The following is a 20,184-nucleotide window of genomic DNA, read 5'->3' on the forward strand; positions in this document are numbered from 1 at the left end:
ACAAATGTCACAAAACTGCGTTTGGTTCAAAGTGGAAGGCTTTTGATTTAATTTCACTGTTCAAGACATCTTAATCAGCACATTACTTTACTGTGCACTCCTGTAGCTCTGACTGAGCCAGATCATTTCTATACTGAGCTGTCCCACTCCATTGATTGATCTGCTTAAGCGTGGCAAGACTTGCCTCTTAAATTTGTTGCTTTGAACACTGCATCCTGTCAGCAAACTAAGAGTAAAGACACTGAGTGAAGGTGCAGCTTTAGAACCAAAAAAAAAAACCCTTACGAGTATTTTGCCAAATGAATGCGTTAGTTCCATGCTACACACATCCAAGGAATCGCTTTTGTTTGCCAAATGTTATGCATTTCTGTTATATTTTGCCTGTTCTTATCCCTCTGTGCTTTGCTTCCTTCTGTCCTGATCTCTCTATATTGCTCTCAGATGGCTCTGTAACGGAGCCGGACATGTCCGCCAGCTTTATTCCAGACCACAAGGCCCCCATGGTGCTGTTTTTGGACAGGGTGTATGGTATTGAGGACCAGAGCTTTCTGCTACACCTGCTTGAGGTGGGCTTCCTTCCTGACCTGAGAAGCGCAACCTCGATGGACACGGTAGGTCAAGTTGACATACTGGGAAGAAGCAATGAATGGCCAACTTCATTATGGAGACTCAGAATCAATAATACTGGGCCAGCTTCTATTTTAAGGAAGAGTTTCTCATTAAGTTGTGATTAAAGTTTGTCTTTAACTAATGAATGTAATTGTTCTTTTCTTTATTTATTACCTTTGCTGAAGTGATTTGTTTGCTTTAGCAGTGTCAAAAGCTAATGAGTCTCTCTCTCTCTATATATATATATATATATATATATATATATATATATACTCAACAAAAATATAAACACAACACTTTTGGTTTTGCTCCCATTTTGTATGAGATGAACTCAAAGATCTAAAACGTTTTCCACATACACAATATCACCATTTCCCTCAAATATTGTTCACAAACCAGTCTAAATCTGTGATAGTGAGCACTTCTCCTTTGCTGAGATAATCCATCCCACCTCACAGGTGTGCCATATTAAGATGCTGATTAGACACCATGATTAGTGCACAGGTGTGCCTTAGACTGCCCACAATAAAAGGCCACTCTGAAAGGTGCAGTTTTGTTTTATTGGGGGGGGGATACCAGTCAGTATCTGGTGTGACCACCATTTACCTCATGCAGTGCAACACATCTTCTTCGCATAGAGTTGATCAGGTGTCAATTGTGGCCTGTGGAATGTTGGTCCACTCCTCTTCAATGGCTGTGCGAAGTTGCTGGATATTGGCAGGAACTGGTACACGCTGTCATATACGCTGGTCCAGAGCATCCCAAACATGCTCAATGGGTGACATTCCGGTGAGTATGCCGGCCATGCAAGAACTGGGACATTTTCAGCTTCCAGAATTGTGTACAGATCCTTGCAACATGGGGCCGTGCATTATCCTGCTGCAACATGAGGTGATGTTCTTGGATGGCACAACAATGGGCCTCAGGATCTCGTCACGGTATCTCTGTGCATTCAAAATGCCATCAATGAAATGCACCTGTGTTCTTCGTCCATAACAGACGCCTGCCCATACCATAACCCCACCGCCACCATGGGCCACTCGATCCACAACATTGACATCAGAAAACCGCTCACCCACACGACGCCACACACGCTGTCTGCCATCTGCCCTGGACAGTGTGAACCGGGATTCATCCGTGAAGAGAACACCTCTCCAACGTGCCAAACGCCAGCGAATGTGAGCATTTGCCCACTCAAGTCGGTTACGACGACGAACTGGAGTCAGGTCGAGACCCCGATGAGGACGACGAGCATGCAGATGAGCTTCCCTGAGACGGTTTCTGACAGTTTGTGCAGAAATTCTTTGGTTATGCAAACCGATTGTTTCAGCAGCTGTCCGAGTGGCTGGTCTCAGACGATCTTGGAGGTGAACATGCTGGATGTGGAGGTCCTGGGCTGGTGTGGTTACACGTGGTCTGCGGTTGTGAGGCTGGTTGGATGTACTGCCAAATTCTCTGAAACGCCTTTGGAGATGGCTTATGGTAGAGAAATGAACATTCAGTACACGAGCATCAGCTCTGGTTGACATTCCTGCTGTCAGCATGCCAATTGCACGCTCCCTCAAATCTTGCGACATCTGTGGCATTGTGCAGTGTGATAAAACTGCACCTTTCAGAGTGGCCTTTTATTGTGAGCAGTCTAAGGCACACCTGTGCACTAATCATGGTGTCTAATCAGCATCTTGATATGGCACACCTGTGAGGTGGGATGGATTATCTCAGCAAAGGAAAAGTGCTCACTATCACAGATTTAGACTGGTTTGTGAACAATATTTGAGGGAAATGGTGATATTGTGTATGTGGAAAAAGTTTTAGATCTTTGAGTTCATCTCATACAAAATGGGAGCAAAACCAAAGTGTTGCGTTTATATTTTGTTGAGTGTATATATATGTGTGTGTGTGTGTGTGTGTGTGTGTGTGTGTGTGTGTGTGTGTGTGTGTGGTGTGTGTGTGTGTGTGTGTGTGTGTGTGTGTATAATACCTCCATCTCACCCCTGGTATACCTGGTATATGTGTTCCTCAAACTCTGGTCCTAGGCATTTGAGGATTTGGTGCAGTATCTTAACTGTTCCAAGGACTGGACTCTTCTGGACAGAGACCTCTGATGTTTTATATATAGCTATATATATAAATTGCTATTATATGTTCCATTGTACATGCATTAATGTCCACCAGGTGGAGCTATTTCTCCATTTTGACAACCTTGAGTACAGCTCCTGTGTGACACGTCCACGCCTTTTGCTTATAATTCTATCTATCTATCTATCTATCTATCTATCTATCTATCTATCTATCTATCTATCTATCTATCTATCTATCTATCTATCTATCTATCTATCTATCTATCTATCTATCTATCTATCTATCTATCTATCTATCTATCTATCTATCTATCTATCTATCTATCATTTATTTTGTGGAAAAAATATGCAATTACACAATTTTTTTTTTTTTTCAGTTTCATGGCTCTTGCCATTGTTTTTGTTTTTATTTGAGTTTTTTACATGTCTGAAAATATAGCTTTGCATTCCAAATTATTTGTATTTAAGCATTTTGTATAATGTTTGAGTGTTGAAGCTCCAGCTAATTTTTGGTGATGAAGGTCATCAATAAACTGGTGGATTTCTGAGTTTGGTGCGCAACAACATTTTATGCCAGACAGACATGAAACACAGGCTGTCTAAAAAAATGCAATAACCTTGGAATTTGCAAACCATTTGCACCATGCTATTGTTGTAGTTGAAGTATATGTCCATTTTTTTCTGTATGAGTTAGCTTGTAGAGGCAATTATATTATGATCTGACAGGCATAATAATCACAGCTATAACAAAGCACATTGCAGTAGGGATAGCAGGTTTTTGGACTTGTCTTTCAGCAAAAAATTGCCTACAGCACATCCATATATCACTTCTTCATTTTACTGGTAAAATATGCCCTCCTCCCAAAAAAAAGTTATGTAGTCATCTAAATTGGAGGTATTACTCTGATCGACGCTTAATATTTCAAACGGGTGGATTTAAAGCTCTAATGAGTATGATTGCCCATATATTTTAAAAATTGCTTTTGTAGCTTTAATCAGTAGTTTTAAGCTCAAAAAATAAATTACACCTAGAAATGTGATCAGCTCAGCTGTAAATAAATACAGTGTTTACAGCTCAGAATTGTGGCTAAAGAAATGCTATCTGCACTCACATGAGCACAGAGAGAAAAACTCCTTTGGAACACCTGGTGGTTGTTCATTCAGCTGTTTCCAAGCTTCTCTCTGTGTGTTGTGGGTAGTGCATTTCTCTTGAGGTAAAATCTGGTGATTCCCTGGACAACAAGGGAAACCTGAGCAAGGTGTTTTCCTCTGAATGTCCCTCAGGCTGCCATCTGCCCCATTTAGCTCTTAATGCATTCAACCACCAGCAAGATACAAAAGCTATGAGACTTTGATGCAGATGACTTAGTCTCTGATTAAATATGCTCTGCCATGTCACCTTACCTCTTGGCAGGAGGGTCTTTGTACGACTGAGACCGCTCTGGCTATGAACCGTTACATCGGCTCGGCCATGCTACCCCTCCTCACGCGCTGTGCCCCCTTGTTTTCCGGCACGGAGCACTACGCAACGCTCATCGACTCCACTCTGCACACTATCTACCGACTTTCTAAGGGACGTTCCCTCACCAAGGCCCAAAGAGATGCCATCGAGGAGTGTCTGTTGGCTGTCTGCAAGTGAGAAACTCCATTCCGTTACACTGCAGAAATGAGTTACCTTAAAATATTGTCCTCACTCTTTGATGAGAAAGTTTGTGTACCTGAAGAGGCACTTGTTTCGTTCAAATATTCTGCAGGCATCTCCGTCCTTCCATGCTGCAGCAGCTCCTGCGGCGCCTCGTCTTTGATGTACCTCTGCTCAGTGATTACTGCAAGATGCCCCTCAAGGTATTCAACACAATCTTGACTTCTATTAGTCTTTTTAACTTCTTTTTCAACTTTTATCTTTACCTTATTGTTCTTGTTGGTTTTGTGATGGTCTATTATGGTGTGGTCATCTGAAGGAATGGCATTGCAGGAAACGTTTAAGAAGCAAATGGCAAACAGAGTCCCATATTTTCTAGTGTATAAATCATGTTTTGTTTTGTCTACTAGTTTGGGGCGGGGGGATCCTACGACTTATACTTTGGAAGGAATTATATGCAGAAAATCATGTGTTCATTATTATTATTATCATTATTATGATGGTGATGATGATTTCTATTGGGCTTTCCCAGGAATCCACACACTCAACAAAATAAACTCCAATAATGAAAATAAAGCCAATAATAAAAGAAAACCACAACAGTGCAAAACAAAAGCTAAGGTAAAGGCTGGTTTTAAAAATAAATAAATAAATGGACTCACATTTTATTGTAATGTGTTCCAAAGCTGTGGGTCAGCATTGCACACATCTGTCATATCTGTGTTAAATAACATTTTAATACATTGTTCATTGCATGTTTATTTGTCAATCTTGCTTATTTTTTTTATTCAAAGTCCTTAGGGTACACACCACAAGCTCAGGGCTTCCTGTGCTGTTCGCTTCTCCATCAATGACCATCTGACTTTTTTGTTTTCTTCAAACTGTGCCAAATAACAACTAATATGTTGTCCAAAACAATTTATTATTTGTGTTGCTCATTTTTCAAATTAAAAAGTCTTATATTAAGTGGCAGTACTCGAGTTATTACTGTTATTATTTATTTATTTGCTTTAAATTTCTGTATCTCTCTTCAAATCTCTTTGTGACAGGTCGATAGGCACTCTTCCTTACACTCTCTATCTCTCCCATGCTGCATTTTGTGTATAATGTTTAAAATTGAGGACTACAGAGGGAACTGAACAGATTTCTATCTAAAAAGCAATGTAAATATTATCTGTTGTCTATAAACCAAAATAAAGAATTAAAAAAATATAAGTAGCAGCACAGACATTGGTGTGCACATGTGCTGCACTGAGTTCCTATCCATCCTTAAACTCACCCCCAGTGAAACACTGTGTTAACAAGAGAATTCCAAGAAGAAGAATTTTGGGGCAGGTTAAATATGGTGCAAAAAGGTGAGCCAAGATCAGGCAGTCTGCAAACCGTAATTCTAGGTTTATTGTGGAAAGACTCCACAATAACCTAGAATTACGGTAACTAAAAACACAAAGTTGTCAGTAGATGATTAACAGAGGTGTAGGACAAGACTTAACTGCTAGAATAATTGAAATAAACATGCAGTAAGACATACAGTAAGATTAATTGGTAAGGGTTGAATCTTTAACTACCATGTATACTGTAGGTAGAGGCTAACGAGCAATGACTGAATTAATCTCAAGAGCTAATATTTTAAGTGAACAAAAAGGTCAGTCTTCTCCATCAGTGATTCATGCATCTGTTGATTTACAGTGTTTTTGACTGGTCTGCAAAATCAAGCAAAGCATTGAGCTTCCTGCTCACTTGTGAAAGCTGTTTCTAGAAATAGAAAAGAGCAATTAACAGAACTAAGAACATGATGTCTTAATGAATGGTATGAGCAGGAAGTCACAGTAAATGGAGAGAAACAAAAGTGAAGCAAATAAGCCCAAACACATGCCATTCCTTGAGGAAATAGTCACAGGAAGGCAGGTACAGTGACCTGATACTGAGAAGTGTTTCCTTGTCATGAGCATCCACATATAACAGTTTGAGATTAAAGAACCGAGAGGAAGGAGAAATCCAGAGAAATCAAACTGGCGTGAAGATAAAATTGGATAGTTTCACATTGATGTGTGTATATATATAGCACCAAAGCAAAACAAAGGTTGCATTGGCAGCGCTAGCTCAGAAACCTCGCTAGAAACAAGTTCTTAAGTTTTGGGAGAGAGTCAGTATTGTGGGTACCATGACCAAGTTTTGAAGCAGTACAAAGCAGCCCCCAAAAGAATTTTTGGTTGATCCAGCAGTACAGGTCATGGTACCAGCTTTAGTGGGTGATGCTACGTTTGTAGCTCATCTTCGCTGAAACCCTGGCTTTAACACCTGAAACAATGCCGCAAGCGGTCCTATTGGATCTCACTATCTCTGAGAAGATAGAAGAATTTGTTGAAGGTGGTGGCATAATGGTTTATATGTTGGACTGTGCCACTAACGATCCGAGTTCGCTTCCCGATTGCCTCAAAATACCTCCAACAGGGGTGCTGGGTCCTTCTGGAAATAAGCTTACTGGCAGCATGGTGGATTAGTGGTTAGCACTGTTGCCTCACAGCAAGAAGGTCTTGGGATCGATTCCCATCTGTGGAGTTTGCATGTTCTCCCCATGTGAAAATTGTCCAGGTTTCCCTTTTAAAAGAGATCTCAATCTCAATGGGACTAACCTGCTTAAATAACGTGCAACAGAGCAACATATGGAGAGGTTTCCTAATGCAACTGGAGAGCCAAATGAAGTTGATACAGAGACGTTGCTAGCAAGTTATTGCTATTGGACTCTTGGAGAAAAAGGCCATCAAAGCAGAAGGACCACCAAAACCACTGATGACATCTCTAAGTCCTTTTGGTGGATCTGCATCAAGACTGGACTTCATCGACACAAGCCAGGTTCTGACCATGATCTGGCTGGCTTGCTTAGGCCAACGTGTCTGAAGGCTCAAAATACACAATGACCCCAAGTTCATCACAAAATGTGTCCAAGCTCCATCATTATGTGTACTGTACAAGTAGTAAATGGTCACCTTGCAAATGACAGATTATATAAATAACCTAGAAACATGAAGGAGTCCTTTCCTTGAGTTGATCTTAAAAAGCCAGCTGCGTAAGATAAGGAACAAGCGTTGTCATCACTACTAATAAAAGAATTGCAGTCAGAATTGCACACAGGGGATTCAGAAGATGGCAGTGTTGGGAAGAGTAGCTTGAACCATGACTGACAATCAGTCAGCAAATAATGTTACCAAACAGTTAATGGAAAGACACAAACAAGCACATTAGTAATATATTTCAGAATAAAAGTGTCAAGTTTCAGCTTCAGAGAGTCACTGACCGCATTCACGATAAGTTGTTTTGTTCCAGTTTTGTTTTTTTGTTGTTGTTGTTATTCGTTGCCTCTTTAGGCTCTTGATTTTTTGAAAGTGTGTTTTATTTATTTATTCATTTATTGGCTCTTGTGTGTTTGTAGGGGAAACAATGACACATGCTGAAATATATTATTTTAACACCACAGTGGTGTTAATCATCTAAGGTCGATAGGGAAGACAACTGGGGTAGAAAACAGGAGATGAAGTATTGGACTATGGGGTATGGGAAAGGTCCAGCTGTCAAGTGGACCTACAATTTGATACATGCTGATACACACTGATAAAGTCAGGTCATGTTTGGGGACATGTGTTGATGCCATGCCACATGAACCACATTACAGAACCATCTTGGGTCCTGAATGGCAACAATCCATGCAGACAACAGTCCATTATCCCCCAAAAAAGTAGTTTGGCCTTTTCCAGTATCTGGGGCCCAGAACACTGAGGCACCTGCACCCTGGATCATGAGAAAAGCACCTCATGGCCAAAATGTCATAGCTGGCATTGTCTCATAATTCAACTTCATCTTAGTCTCTGATGCAAAGTCATTATAACTGTACCCAAAGACCCTCTGAAGAGATCTAGTACCAAAGACATCTAATCATCTCCTTGGTTCTCCGGTTCATATCCAAATCTTACAACTATGCATTAAGACAAGAAGCACCAGAACCCTGAAGAGGTTCTGGGCTGTGGTCCCAGAGACATGATTGTAACTGTAGAGATAAGTGAATGTCTCCACAAGGTCAATAATTTCACTGTATGCAGATACTCTTGTGATGGCTGAGTCCAGGAAGTGATTGAAAGCCTGGATCTTAGTCTTGATCCAACACAACTGCAAACCCATCAACTCTATCTCTTCACTCAGCTTCTTAAGTGCTGTAGTCAGGGCATCCATTGATTCAGCTAAAAGTGTGTGTGTGTGTGTGTGTGTGTGTGTGTGTGTGTGTGTGTGTGTGTGTGTGTGTGTGTGTGTGTGTGTGTGTGTGTGTGTGTGTGTGTGTGTGGCATTTGTCCAAAAAAGTGTGTATATGGTCCAAAGTACCACTTATTTTTGAGATGTGGTGCTGGTGTTCCATGCAACAAGAAGCAAAATCTTTTTTTATACCACAAACACTGTGTTAAGGAGCGTAGCTAATGGGCTAATTGGTATTTTTGTATGAGGCACAAAGAACTCAAGTATAAACTGTTTCTTGTCATCACTGGAGAAGCAAAAAATCTGTTAAGAATTAAATGTGTGCATGGTTACCTCACTCAGTGTAACTAAATGTTTTACAACTCCTAATCATTTTTTAAAGCATAGTTAGCCTTACCTTAGCCTAGCTGCTCTCCTCATTGCCCTCCAACTGGCCAGCAAAGTGCAAACAACTTGATTGCTGTGGAGTATGAAGGTTATTTCCCGCCTTTATTCACGAGTGTATGAAGGTTATTTCCTCTCTTTATTAAAGTGTGTCTTCACTTTGAGAGCATGATTTATTAATATCACTCATTCTCTGAGACACAACACATCCCCCTCATTAAAGAGCTTCATCATCTTCTTCTTCTTGTTCAATGGCAGTTGCCATCCATTGTAATTGTGTAATACTGCCACCTTCTGCTCCAAAGTTTGGATCAGTCAGTACCTCATTCAAGTCAGTAGACAAGAGGAGTTTGGCACACTTGTAGATGGTGCCATCTTGTGGCCATTAAGGATAATGCAGCATTTTTGGACATATAAGTTGCTTAAAAGTATAAGTCACAGCACCAACCAAATGTTTTAAAAGGCATGACTTAGAGTCTGGACTCTAGAGTCTGACTCTGCTCTGTTAATTGATCTGTAAAGCCACATCTGAAATGTTTTCCTATATGTATGGTAACCTTTGCCCTCTGTGTGCCCTCCAGCTTCTAACTAACCACTATGAGCAGAACTGGAAGTACTACTGCTTACCATCAGGTTGGGGCAGCTACGGAACAGCATCTGAAGATGAACTCTTGCTCACCAAGAAGATTTTCTGGGGTGTATTTGATTCTCTTTCTCAGAGAGTGAGGGTTTATCTTATTTGTCCTTTTTTTTTTAAAAAAAATGAATCAAGTGCTGTGGCCATTGATCACAAAGCTCTTGTTATAGTATTTCCAATCCATGTTAAAAGCATTTCAAGTTGGCCAATTTAGAGTGAACTTTTCATTTCTGATTTTCATACAAATGGATATACAGTTAAATAAACATTAACTTCACAATCATAGTCCTAATTAAAACAGGTATGTATTAACATAAGTATCTTGATATTGGTGATGCTTCACCACATCTCTCTAAGTGTGCACTCATGAAAAGAGGCCATATAATTGGCTGGCCTCAAAACATCAATATCTGGACAGCCGTCATTGATCCAAAGCTTTCTACGTCCTCAAAGCTGGTTCTTCAGATTTGAGAATATTTCTTTATTAATATCTCTTCCGCCATCCCCTGTACTGATACTTTTAGATTGGATTGTCTGGGTACCTTCCTTGCAATGGTCACAGCTTTGGTCCTACATTGACCACTAATTTCATTACTTGCATTTGTTTAATTCGCTCTTGAAAATGGAGAAAAATCATCACTTTTACAATTAATTGTTTGATATAGAAGACAGACAATGGATGCAATCAGATCCACTGAAGCCTATAACTTCTTCAGAGTTGTCACAGGTGTCTTGGTGGCTTCCCTCACAGGTCTCCTTGCGCAGTCACTCAGGTTTTGAGAACTGCCTACTCCAGACAGATATACTATACAATGGAAATGTGCATATATCCATCCCCTGACTTTTCTGAGAAACATTGTCTGTAAAAGTTTTGAGTTATATTACCAATAATCCTTAGGTAATCCTGTCTACAAAAATGGCTGTAATTCCTACATGTTTAATGTTGTATTATTATTATTAAACCCCTTTAATTAAAGCTGCAAGTCGACACTACAGGCACTTATTGATTGTTTCATCTCGATTCCACTGTGATGTTGTAAGCAGGCAAAATTACAAAAATTGTCACTGTCTAAATACTTATGAATCTGACGTTATGGTATCACATACTCATACATAGAAAGCTCAGCGGTGGACTGGACAACTTTGTGGACTCTCATCAATTGAGTCTGGTCTGCTTGAGGTTTCTTCCTCAATATCATCAATATCATCAGAGAGAGTTTTTTCCTTACCACTATCACCTGTGTGCTTGCTCTAGGGTTAGTAAGGTTAGACTTTACTTGTGTGAAGTGCCTTGAGGCAGCTTTGTTGCTGATTTGGCCCTATATACCCTTACCAAAAAATAGTACTGATAAGTATATAAAAAGTAAACTGGAAGTATACTTGAAACATATACTCAACAAAAATATAAACGCAACACTTTTGGTTTTGCTCCCATTTTGTATGAGATGAACTCAAAGATCTAAAACTTTTTCCACATACACAATATCACCATTTCCCTCAAATATTGTTCACAAACCAGTCTAAATCTGTGATAGTGAGCACTTCTCCTTTGCTGAGATAATCCATCCCACCTCACAGGTGTGCCATATCAAGATGCTGATTAGACACCATGATTAGTGCACAGGTGTGCCTTAGACTGTCCACAATAAAAGGCCACTCTGAAAGGTGCAGTTTTGTTTTATTGGGGGGGGAATACCAGTCAGTATCTGGTGTGACCACCATTTGCCTCATGCAGTGCAACACATCTCCTTCGCATAGAGTTGATCAGGTTGTCAGTTGTGGCCTGTGGAATGTTGGTCCACTCCTCTTCAATGGCTGTGCGAAGTTGCGATAACGAACTGGAGTCAGGTCGAGACCCCGATGAGGACGACGAGCATGCAGATGAGCTTCCCTGAGACGGTTTCTGACAGTTTGTGCAGAAATTCTTTGGTTATGCAAACCGATTGATTCAGCAGCTGTCCGAGTGGCTGGTCTCAGACGATCTTGGAGGTGAACATGCTGGATGTGGAGGTCCTGAGCTGGTGTGGTTACATGTGATCTGCGTTTGTGAGGCTGGTTGGATGTACTGCCAAATTCTCTGAAACGCCTTTGGAGACGGCTTATGGTAGAGAAATGAACATTCAATACACGAGCAACAGCTCTGGTTGACATTCCTGCTGTCAGCATGCCAATTGCACGCTCCCTCAAATCTTGTGACATCTGTGGCATTGTGCTGTGTGATAAAACTGCACCTTTCAGAGTGGCCTTTTATTGTGGGCAGTCTAAGGCACACCTGTGCACTAATCATGGTGTCTAATCAGCATCTTGATATGGCACACCTGTGAGGTGGGATGGATTATCTCAGCAAAGGAGAAGTGCTCACCATCACAGATTTAGACTGGTTTGTGAACAATATTTGAGGGAAATGGTGATATTGTGTATGTGGAAAAAGTTTTAGATCTTTGAGTTCATCTCATACAAAATGGGAGCAAAAACAAAAGTGTGTTTATATTTTTGTTGAGTGTACTTGTATGTACTACTTTTTGGTAAGGGTAAACTAAATAAATTGAAATTGAAGGCCCCTTCGAAATTTACCCTTCAGAGACTATTCTTCTCACAGTTGATCAAATGAATTTCAACAGATACATTTTTGCCTTTGACTATGTTGTTCTTTGTCTCAACACAGAAATATGACCCAGAGCTCTTCAAGATGGCCATGCCGTGCCTCAGTGCCATAGCTGGAGCTTTGCCACCAGACTATGTGGACACCTCCATCAGCACCACTATGGAAAAGCCAATTTATGTTGACGCTCAGGGAAACTTTGACCCCAAACCCATCAGCACTGCTAAGTAAGCCACAGTGGAGCCAGACAGCAATGAGTAATATAGTACCAGTCATCACAGCTTTTTAAAGTGCTTTGTTAAGTGCTGTGTTCACTTTACACCAGTATTTTGATGCATTGCATTGTAAATGGCTGTTAGACTTCACTTCTATGCATTTGCACATGTTTGATGACTTCTTGTCGCTCTCTTTTTACAGCATTGCTCTTCCAGAAAAGCTAGAGCACTTTGCCAACAAATATGCTGAGCATTCCCACGAGAAATGGTCAGCAGAGAAGGTTAGTACAAATATCAGAGCTTCCTTGTGTGAAAATGTGTCATGAAGACTCTGTTGTTACACTTAGAACAAGTCATGATTGTTTTAGGAAAGAAATAATTTGGCACTTTCAATTGCATTAACTGGTTCATGTGATTCTTCTCTCTCTCTCTCTCTCTCTCTCTCTCTCGCTCTCTCTCATTTTCTTTATTTTTGAGCACCTCAAAATATTTACTCCACCTTCTCAATACACTGTCTTTGCTTGTCATCACATTACCATTTGCATCCTTGATCATCCTAACTTGTTACATATCCTTTCCAGCTCAGTCCCTTTGTCTAGCCAATTGGCACAAGTCCTGTTCTCTTTCCTTAGCGTTCAACTTCAGTTTGCTACAGTATATGCTCTTTCCTTTTTTGCCACTTCTCTGTTCACCTGATGCCACATCTCTTTGTACTTCTGTCCACTTAATCACCTCTTTGACTGTTAAAATTCTTTTTTGCCATCCTCTTTCTCCTCATACTTTCCTGGACATCTTCATTCCACCACCAAATCTGTTTGTCTTTCTTCCTCTGTCCAGTTACATGTCACACCCAGCACCTCCCTAGATGTCTCCTTGACCACATCTGCTGTACTAGTTGATCAAAATTACTTTGCTTTGCTTTACAACCACAACAATAATAATACTTAATTTTATAGCTATTATCATTAATTCTATATTTATGTTGCATCAAATATTGATGAAGAATGGTAAACACTAATCTGGATCAAGCCATTCTGGAGGGGGAAATACCTGCAGAGAGCAGCAGGAAGAAGGTGACAGAGAGGAAAAAGCATGTCTATCGAAGAGAGAAAATTGAGTGACAGGCATTTACCTTGTGTGAGGAAAGTGAGACCATAAGGAGGAAGAAAGTCTGGATAGCACATTGCCCAGTGCATCACTGTCAAAATCTTAAAAAGCTCTCAAAGTTGGCCCCTGTATATTTCAATCTGCACATCCCACAGGTGTTGCTGGGATGGAAATATGGAGACTGTTTGGATGAGAAGGCCAAAATTCACCCTCAGCTCAGGACCTACAAAGGCCTCACAGAGAAGGTACAGCAGGGCTATTCTGGATGTCAGATTTGTGAAGAAGTGGTCTTGTGAAGACTGAGATTTTTGGACATTCTGTGCTTCAGGAAAAGGAGATTTACAGGTGGCCGATTAGAGAATCACTGAAGAGTATGCTGGCTATGGGCTGGAGCATCGACAGGACGAAAGATGGAGAAAGCATGTCTCAACAGAGGGAGAGCGAGAAAATGCGTAAGATCTCTCAGGCCTCACAGGTACGAGGAATATGCCGTCCAAGGGCACCACATGTACTTATGATTTCTCATTTTGTAGGATAATGCTCTTTTTCAGATTTCAAGAAACATGTTGTTTGCATGCAAGACCCTTTTCATACATGCAAGTTTGCAGGCTTCCTCTTGTTCATAAAGCGACAACATTTTGACATCTTAACCTCCTGTACTTTTCCTTTACAGTAAACTTCTTTAACATCTGTGTTCAAATGTGCTGGATTTTATATAAAGGCAATTAATATCTCACAAGTTATATTTTTCAGTACAGTATCATATATATATATATATATATATATATATAGGTGATCCATTCTGTTGTTTTAGCTTGCTCTCAGTTTAGCAAAATACTGTGCTTGATCCCATTTTGCTGCTTCTGAAAGAATCTCTGTGATTAATGCAGTTCATATCAGGTCAGTTCTAGGAGGTTGTGCTTCTCCTGGCAATTTCTGCTATGGAACCACCCTTGGTCCTGACTGGTGGCGACCCAGGCAGACCATCAGTCTATCCCTGTCTTATGAAAGTAGTCATCTATGCGTATATGTCATATTTAAGTGATGTGTAGACATTGTCTTAGTCACTTGGGTCTTCAGTATTCAGCCATAGTCTCATAAATGATGGCCCCTCGCAATACATGAGGTATGACTTTTGTGGGCCTCCTTAAGTGGCCACCCATTTAACAGAAAGTCATCCCAAGAGTACCCAAGCATTCTCTGAAGACACCTTATATAAAAGACACCCATTCTTCATCTTTGGTCACTGGTTAGAGTTTGGGTCTCACAACCATACAGTAAAATAGAAGCACCACTTCATGACACTATTTGCTTTCACTCCCAACTCATCACATATTTACAGTTGCTCAGTACCCGTTTGTGTCAATATGTGATGACTTGTAGGGTTGTGAGATCTCCTAGGAAATGCGGAAAACCAAGTTTTTAATTGTTACATTCCATGTAACATCTATTTCCACATAAAATATTTATTCATATAAAAAATATGTTTCTTAATATTCAATGAAAAACAAGCGCAAAGCAAATGCAGTCGCTGTTTGGCTTCTGTGTGTGTTCCTCTGCTACTCTACTTGAAGAGGAGCAGGGAGAAGGGGGTGATGTGTTTGAGTGTCTCACAGCACGGTGAAGATACAGCGAGCAGGTTTTACAAACATATTTTTTAAACTTTTCTGTTCTTTTCAAAGTTTGCTCTGTCAAAGTGAGTGTCCTCGCTGTGGTTAAACTAAAACACAGCAGCTGCAGATCGTGACATGTTAACAACAAACACTAATGCTTTTTAAAAAAAAAAAAAAAAAATCAGGTTAGTTATTAAAAGGGAAGCCAAAAATATGAAAATGATTTCAGCTCTTGTAGTTGGTAGTCCCCCAGTCAGAGGTGGTCAATGTGGCCCAGGAAAGGGAAGTCTGGGGTCCCCTGCTGGAGCTGTTGCCCCCCCAACCCAATCCCAGATAAGCAGTTGAAGATGAGTGATAAGTGGTTTGTAGTATCAAACAAACATGTAGGTTGCGATATCAATTTCAGATAAAGGCAAAGAAAACATGAAAATCTGCAAAGAAAATGCAAAATACAACACATATTAAGCAGTACAACTAAATTGGGTGCGATCAGGGTGAGAAAATTGTAATCAAAACATGCATCCCTGGACATCAGAAACCCAAAATTTTCAGACTCCCTGCCAGCAAAAGTCCACTTTCACCTCCCCAGTACTATCACATGATGTGATAGTGCAGTTGACTAACATTTAACTGACAGTTTTGATTGCTCAACATATGACTTTTTGCTACCTGAATGTCAGGTATTGTGGCTTACTTTTTCACCTTGTGTTTTTCACATAAGTTGTGAAATGTGGTTGACTAAACAGTTTATTATCTTGAAATCATGTATTCATTTACTGTATGCTAAAATGCAGAAAATGCAAGGAAAAAAAACCATAAGTTAGAAAGTTTTTTCCAGGGGAGCATGCCCCTGGATCCCCCTAGTTTCCTCATATTTTGTTCAATTTGCCACTCACACCCTTAGACTTGAGTGCCCCCTTTCCTTCATTTTGTGTTGCATGGGGGTTTCTGTGTAGGCTCTCAGTTGTCCAGGTGGTTTCCATAGTAGAGAAGCTTGAATCTTTGACTGGACTGGGTTGCTTGACGCGAGGATGTTTCGCTTCAAATCGCAGAAGCTTCCTCAGCTAAAATTCTTGCTCTGGTGGTCTGACTTCTGTCTTGACTCTTGTAGAGAAGAATAATCAAGAAGTCACAAAAGCTGGAGTTTTAAACCTAATCAGACCCCTCCTACCGAGAGGCAGACTGCTATAGGCTAGTGACTAAACAATAGCTCTAATTAGCACCTATTGTGCTCTAGTTAGCACCCTCCTAATGACAGGGCAGCTGTCCCTCCTAATGATGGGATGGACCATCTCCTGATGGCTCCCTTGACGACTCTGCTGATGATGTGAATGACTCATTACCATGAACAAAAGACTGAAACTGCTTTGACCTGAGTACCCCATTGTAAACAGGGGATAAAGCGTGTCTCAGACCCCCTCCCCGGTTAAGGCTGGGTTTCAAACATTTCACAAAGAATGCCTCAAAGAAATTAGTTCACCCTAAGGACAGGATCCCTAGTTACAAACAGAGCAATGTAGTGTATTCTATCAGATGTCAGGAAAACTGTAACGAACACTACATAGGTGAGACTAAACAACCTTTACACAAAAGGCTATACCAGCACCACAGACAGGGTGCCAGTGGACCTCAGTCTGCAGTTCATCTCCACCTTAAAGACACTAACCACACGTTTGAGGACAAGGAAGTTAAAATATTAGCCAGAGAGAATAAATGGTTTGAGAGAGGGGTCAAGGAGGCATTCTTTGTGAAACATTTGAAACCCAGCCTTAACCGGGGAGGGGGTCTGAGACACGCTTTATCCCCTGTTTACAATGGGGTACTCAGGTCAAAGCAGTTTCAGTCTTTTGTTCATGGTAATGAGTCATTCACGTCATCAGCAGAGTCGTCAAGGGAGCCATCAGGAGAGGGTCCGTCCCATCATTAGAAGGGACAGCTGCCCTGTCATTAGGAGGGTGCTAACTAGAGCACAATAGGTGCTAATTAGAGCTATTGTTTAGTCACTAGCCTATAGCAGTCTGCCTCTCGGTAGGAGGGGTCTGATTAGGTTTAATAATCCAGCTTTTGTGACTTCTTGATTATTCTTCTCTACAAGAGTCAAGACAGAATCAGACCACCAGAGCAAGAACTTTAGCTGAGGAAGCTTCTGCGATTTGAAGCGAAACATCCTCGCGTCAAGCAACCCAGTCCAGTCGAAGATTCAAGCTTCTCTACTTTGCATGGGGGTAGCACTTTAACATACAGTAGCCTTATTTCTGTCTGATAACATACCAAGCTATCGACGTGACTCCTGTGTCATCCATCAACACAACAAGGAACATTTATCTGTTTGGGTTCTAGTTATGTTTAGGATTAGTGTTACCATTTCCCCACATGATCCTGAATGACTTGATGTGAGGAACCAACTCATCACATCACATATTGACTGTCAATCACGACAATGGTTTTCCATTACAATGTGAGGAGTTGGGTTTGAGAATGTGTTGCATGACACTGAACATTTTTTCCAGTTGTCTCAACCTCATTCTCTCAACATATGATTGTGATTGAGAGACAAATCTAACAAAAGACAAAGCTGCATAGATTACTCGAAGGGAGGATGAACAATAGAGAGGTAGAACCAGAGTTGTGACTGGCAACTCAAGTGTCACAGTGCCACAAAGATGATAGCGTCGCTAATCTCTGTCTTGCATGACTGACTGTCTAAAGAGACAGAATAATTCTTAGTGTTTATTTATATCTGATATCACACAGTCTCTTTGTAAGCCTGCCTCTGACGGGGTCCTAATATCTGCTTCATCTTTTGTCTTGAACATTGCCAGTCAAATGGATTCAATCCAAGCCCAACAGACATGAGCAATGTGGTTCTATCCAGAGAAATGCAGGTCAGTGAGTGTGGCACTTTGTTTCATATAAACTACTTCACAGCGTGATTACAATTTGAATATCAATAGTGACAATACATATGTAATATGGGTGTCAGGTATTGATGATTTTCTGTATGACTTCCATCCAAGATGCAGAGCAAGTAGTGCAATGGGATTGGAGATGGGCTGCCAATATTTAGATCTGGGTTTGACATAGCAAGTCTGTTGCAGTATTATCACACATTTCATCATCTATTCTGACATGTCTGACCCCTTGTTCATCTAAATTCTCTCAGTTCACATCTGTAATTTCTTCCCTGCTCATGTATTATTTGACCTCCCCATTTATGATTGGGTAGTGGGTAAGATATCCTGACCTGGATATCTATCTTACCCCCTAACCATCCCTGCAAAGCAAGTCTGCTGTACTATTATCACCCATTTCATCCTACCCAGATTAATACATAGCTGGAATAGCGTAAAACCACATTTTCATCCTTCATTTTGACATGTCTGACCCCTTTTTTTGTGTCAATTCTCTCTTACCTCCCACCACATCATGGACAGATGTTCTATCATATTTCAGGTTGTCAGTCAGGTCCATATATTTGTAAGGGGGATTTAAAGGCACTTCAGAATAGGAAATATTACTATTGTAGAAAGCTATAGATACATACAGCAAGAATACCACTATAGTTTACCGTCAACCACAGTGTGCTTCATCTGGAACCATAAAACATTAATGAAATATAGAGTTTAAAGGTTGCTCTATCCTGACTGGGCCTTATCAAGGTTTAGGGAAACTTTAATCTTTGCTGCCCTGTAGGAATGTTGCCTTTCAGGGATGGGGGGAGATTTCCAGGGTGGAAAGATATACTGTTACACCGGGAATAAGCACCCCCTCGGGGTCTACATAGGACTTACTCCTTCTTCCTTCATCCAAGGGCATGGTGGAGGTGGTTGCTGAAAATTACCATAACATCTGGGCCAAAAAGAAGAAGTGTGACCTTGGAAGCAGAGGTGATTTGATGCCATAACACATCACACATGCACCTGTATTAAACCAGCTTTGTGTTGGACGGTGTTTATAGGAAGATATCATACACAGGTTTAATGTGTTTTTTTTAACCAACAAACTCTGCAATATGGATATTCGTGCAATATTATTGTGAGTTACACTGTGATACAAAATTTGTAAAATCGTAATTATCAACTTTGCTCCATGTGTGACAATAAATAACTTTTGATATATTAAGTGATTAGTTGGCTGAGGTGGGACCTGCTCCACATGTCTATCCTCAGTAGAGATAGACCGATAATCGGCTCGGCCAATATTGGCTGTGTATCGCCATGCCGATTATCAGTCCAGCCAATTTTCAGTCTATCCCTACAGAGCATTCAGAGGGATATCAGACAATGACGATTATCGGCCCCCAACCAATATTGGTGTATCCCTACACAGTACCCAGAGGGATTATTGACTGATGCAGATTATTGGCCCCGCCAATTATCGGTCTATCCCTAATCCTCAGTGCAGTTATGCTAAATTATAATTGTTATTAATATTTACCACACAATGACCCAATCAATGGTGATGTAATACCACCTAGACAGCAAGATTATTGGCCTAAATTTCTGACAGTACTACAAAATACTCAGAGGGATCAGTTGAAAATCATTTACAAAGACTGTCCCAAATCAAACATGTACCATTTAGAAGAAACCTTTTGCCAAGACAGAGAAATTTTATCTGAAATTGCTAAAGGACAACCAAAGACACCGTTTGTGGAGTGGCTTTACTGAACACTGGTTGCCTCTGCTTTCAGGTGGAGGAACACACCCTCTGTTAGTGCCTTATGACACGCTAACAGCTAAGGAGAAAGCCTGTGATCGAGAGAAAGCCCAGGACCTTTTCCGCTTCCTGCAAATCAATGGCTATAGCATCTCACGGTTGGAGTTCTTTTCTAGACTTCCTGAATTTGTCATTTCACTTCTAACAGTGTTAGCAGTTAATTTAGAAGTCCAACTGAAGAGCAAGTCAGCTTTTGCTGAGTTAATTAGGCACTGCACACAAATAAACCTAAAATACAAAGAATATATAGCGCAAAGAAAAATGTACATGGGAGAAAGAAGTAAATATAGCTGCTTATGGATTCTAATTGCTCTTATTTATAAAATTTTC

The 20,184-nt window shown here is 40.6% G+C and overlaps 1 protein-coding gene across 1 annotated transcript in view; it reads left to right on the forward strand.

Moving 5' to 3' along the window:
* LOC117532313 (ryanodine receptor 3-like) overlaps positions 1 to 20,184 on the forward strand; it is a 323,993-nt gene that overhangs the window by 231,536 nt on the left and 72,273 nt on the right. The window contains 11 exon segments of the mRNA XM_034195633.1: positions 442 to 611; positions 4,105 to 4,325; positions 4,445 to 4,535; positions 9,543 to 9,683; positions 12,264 to 12,427; positions 12,618 to 12,696; positions 13,678 to 13,767; positions 13,851 to 13,997; positions 17,958 to 18,020; positions 18,947 to 19,022; positions 19,829 to 19,952. Of these exon segments, the coding sequence (XP_034051524.1) occupies positions 442 to 611; positions 4,105 to 4,325; positions 4,445 to 4,535; positions 9,543 to 9,683; positions 12,264 to 12,427; positions 12,618 to 12,696; positions 13,678 to 13,767; positions 13,851 to 13,997; positions 17,958 to 18,020; positions 18,947 to 19,022; positions 19,829 to 19,952 (1,366 nt within the window).

This window comes from Thalassophryne amazonica, chromosome 19, assembly GCF_902500255.1.
Source record: "Thalassophryne amazonica chromosome 19, fThaAma1.1, whole genome shotgun sequence".
Classification (NCBI taxonomy): domain Eukaryota; kingdom Metazoa; phylum Chordata; class Actinopteri; order Batrachoidiformes; family Batrachoididae; genus Thalassophryne; species Thalassophryne amazonica.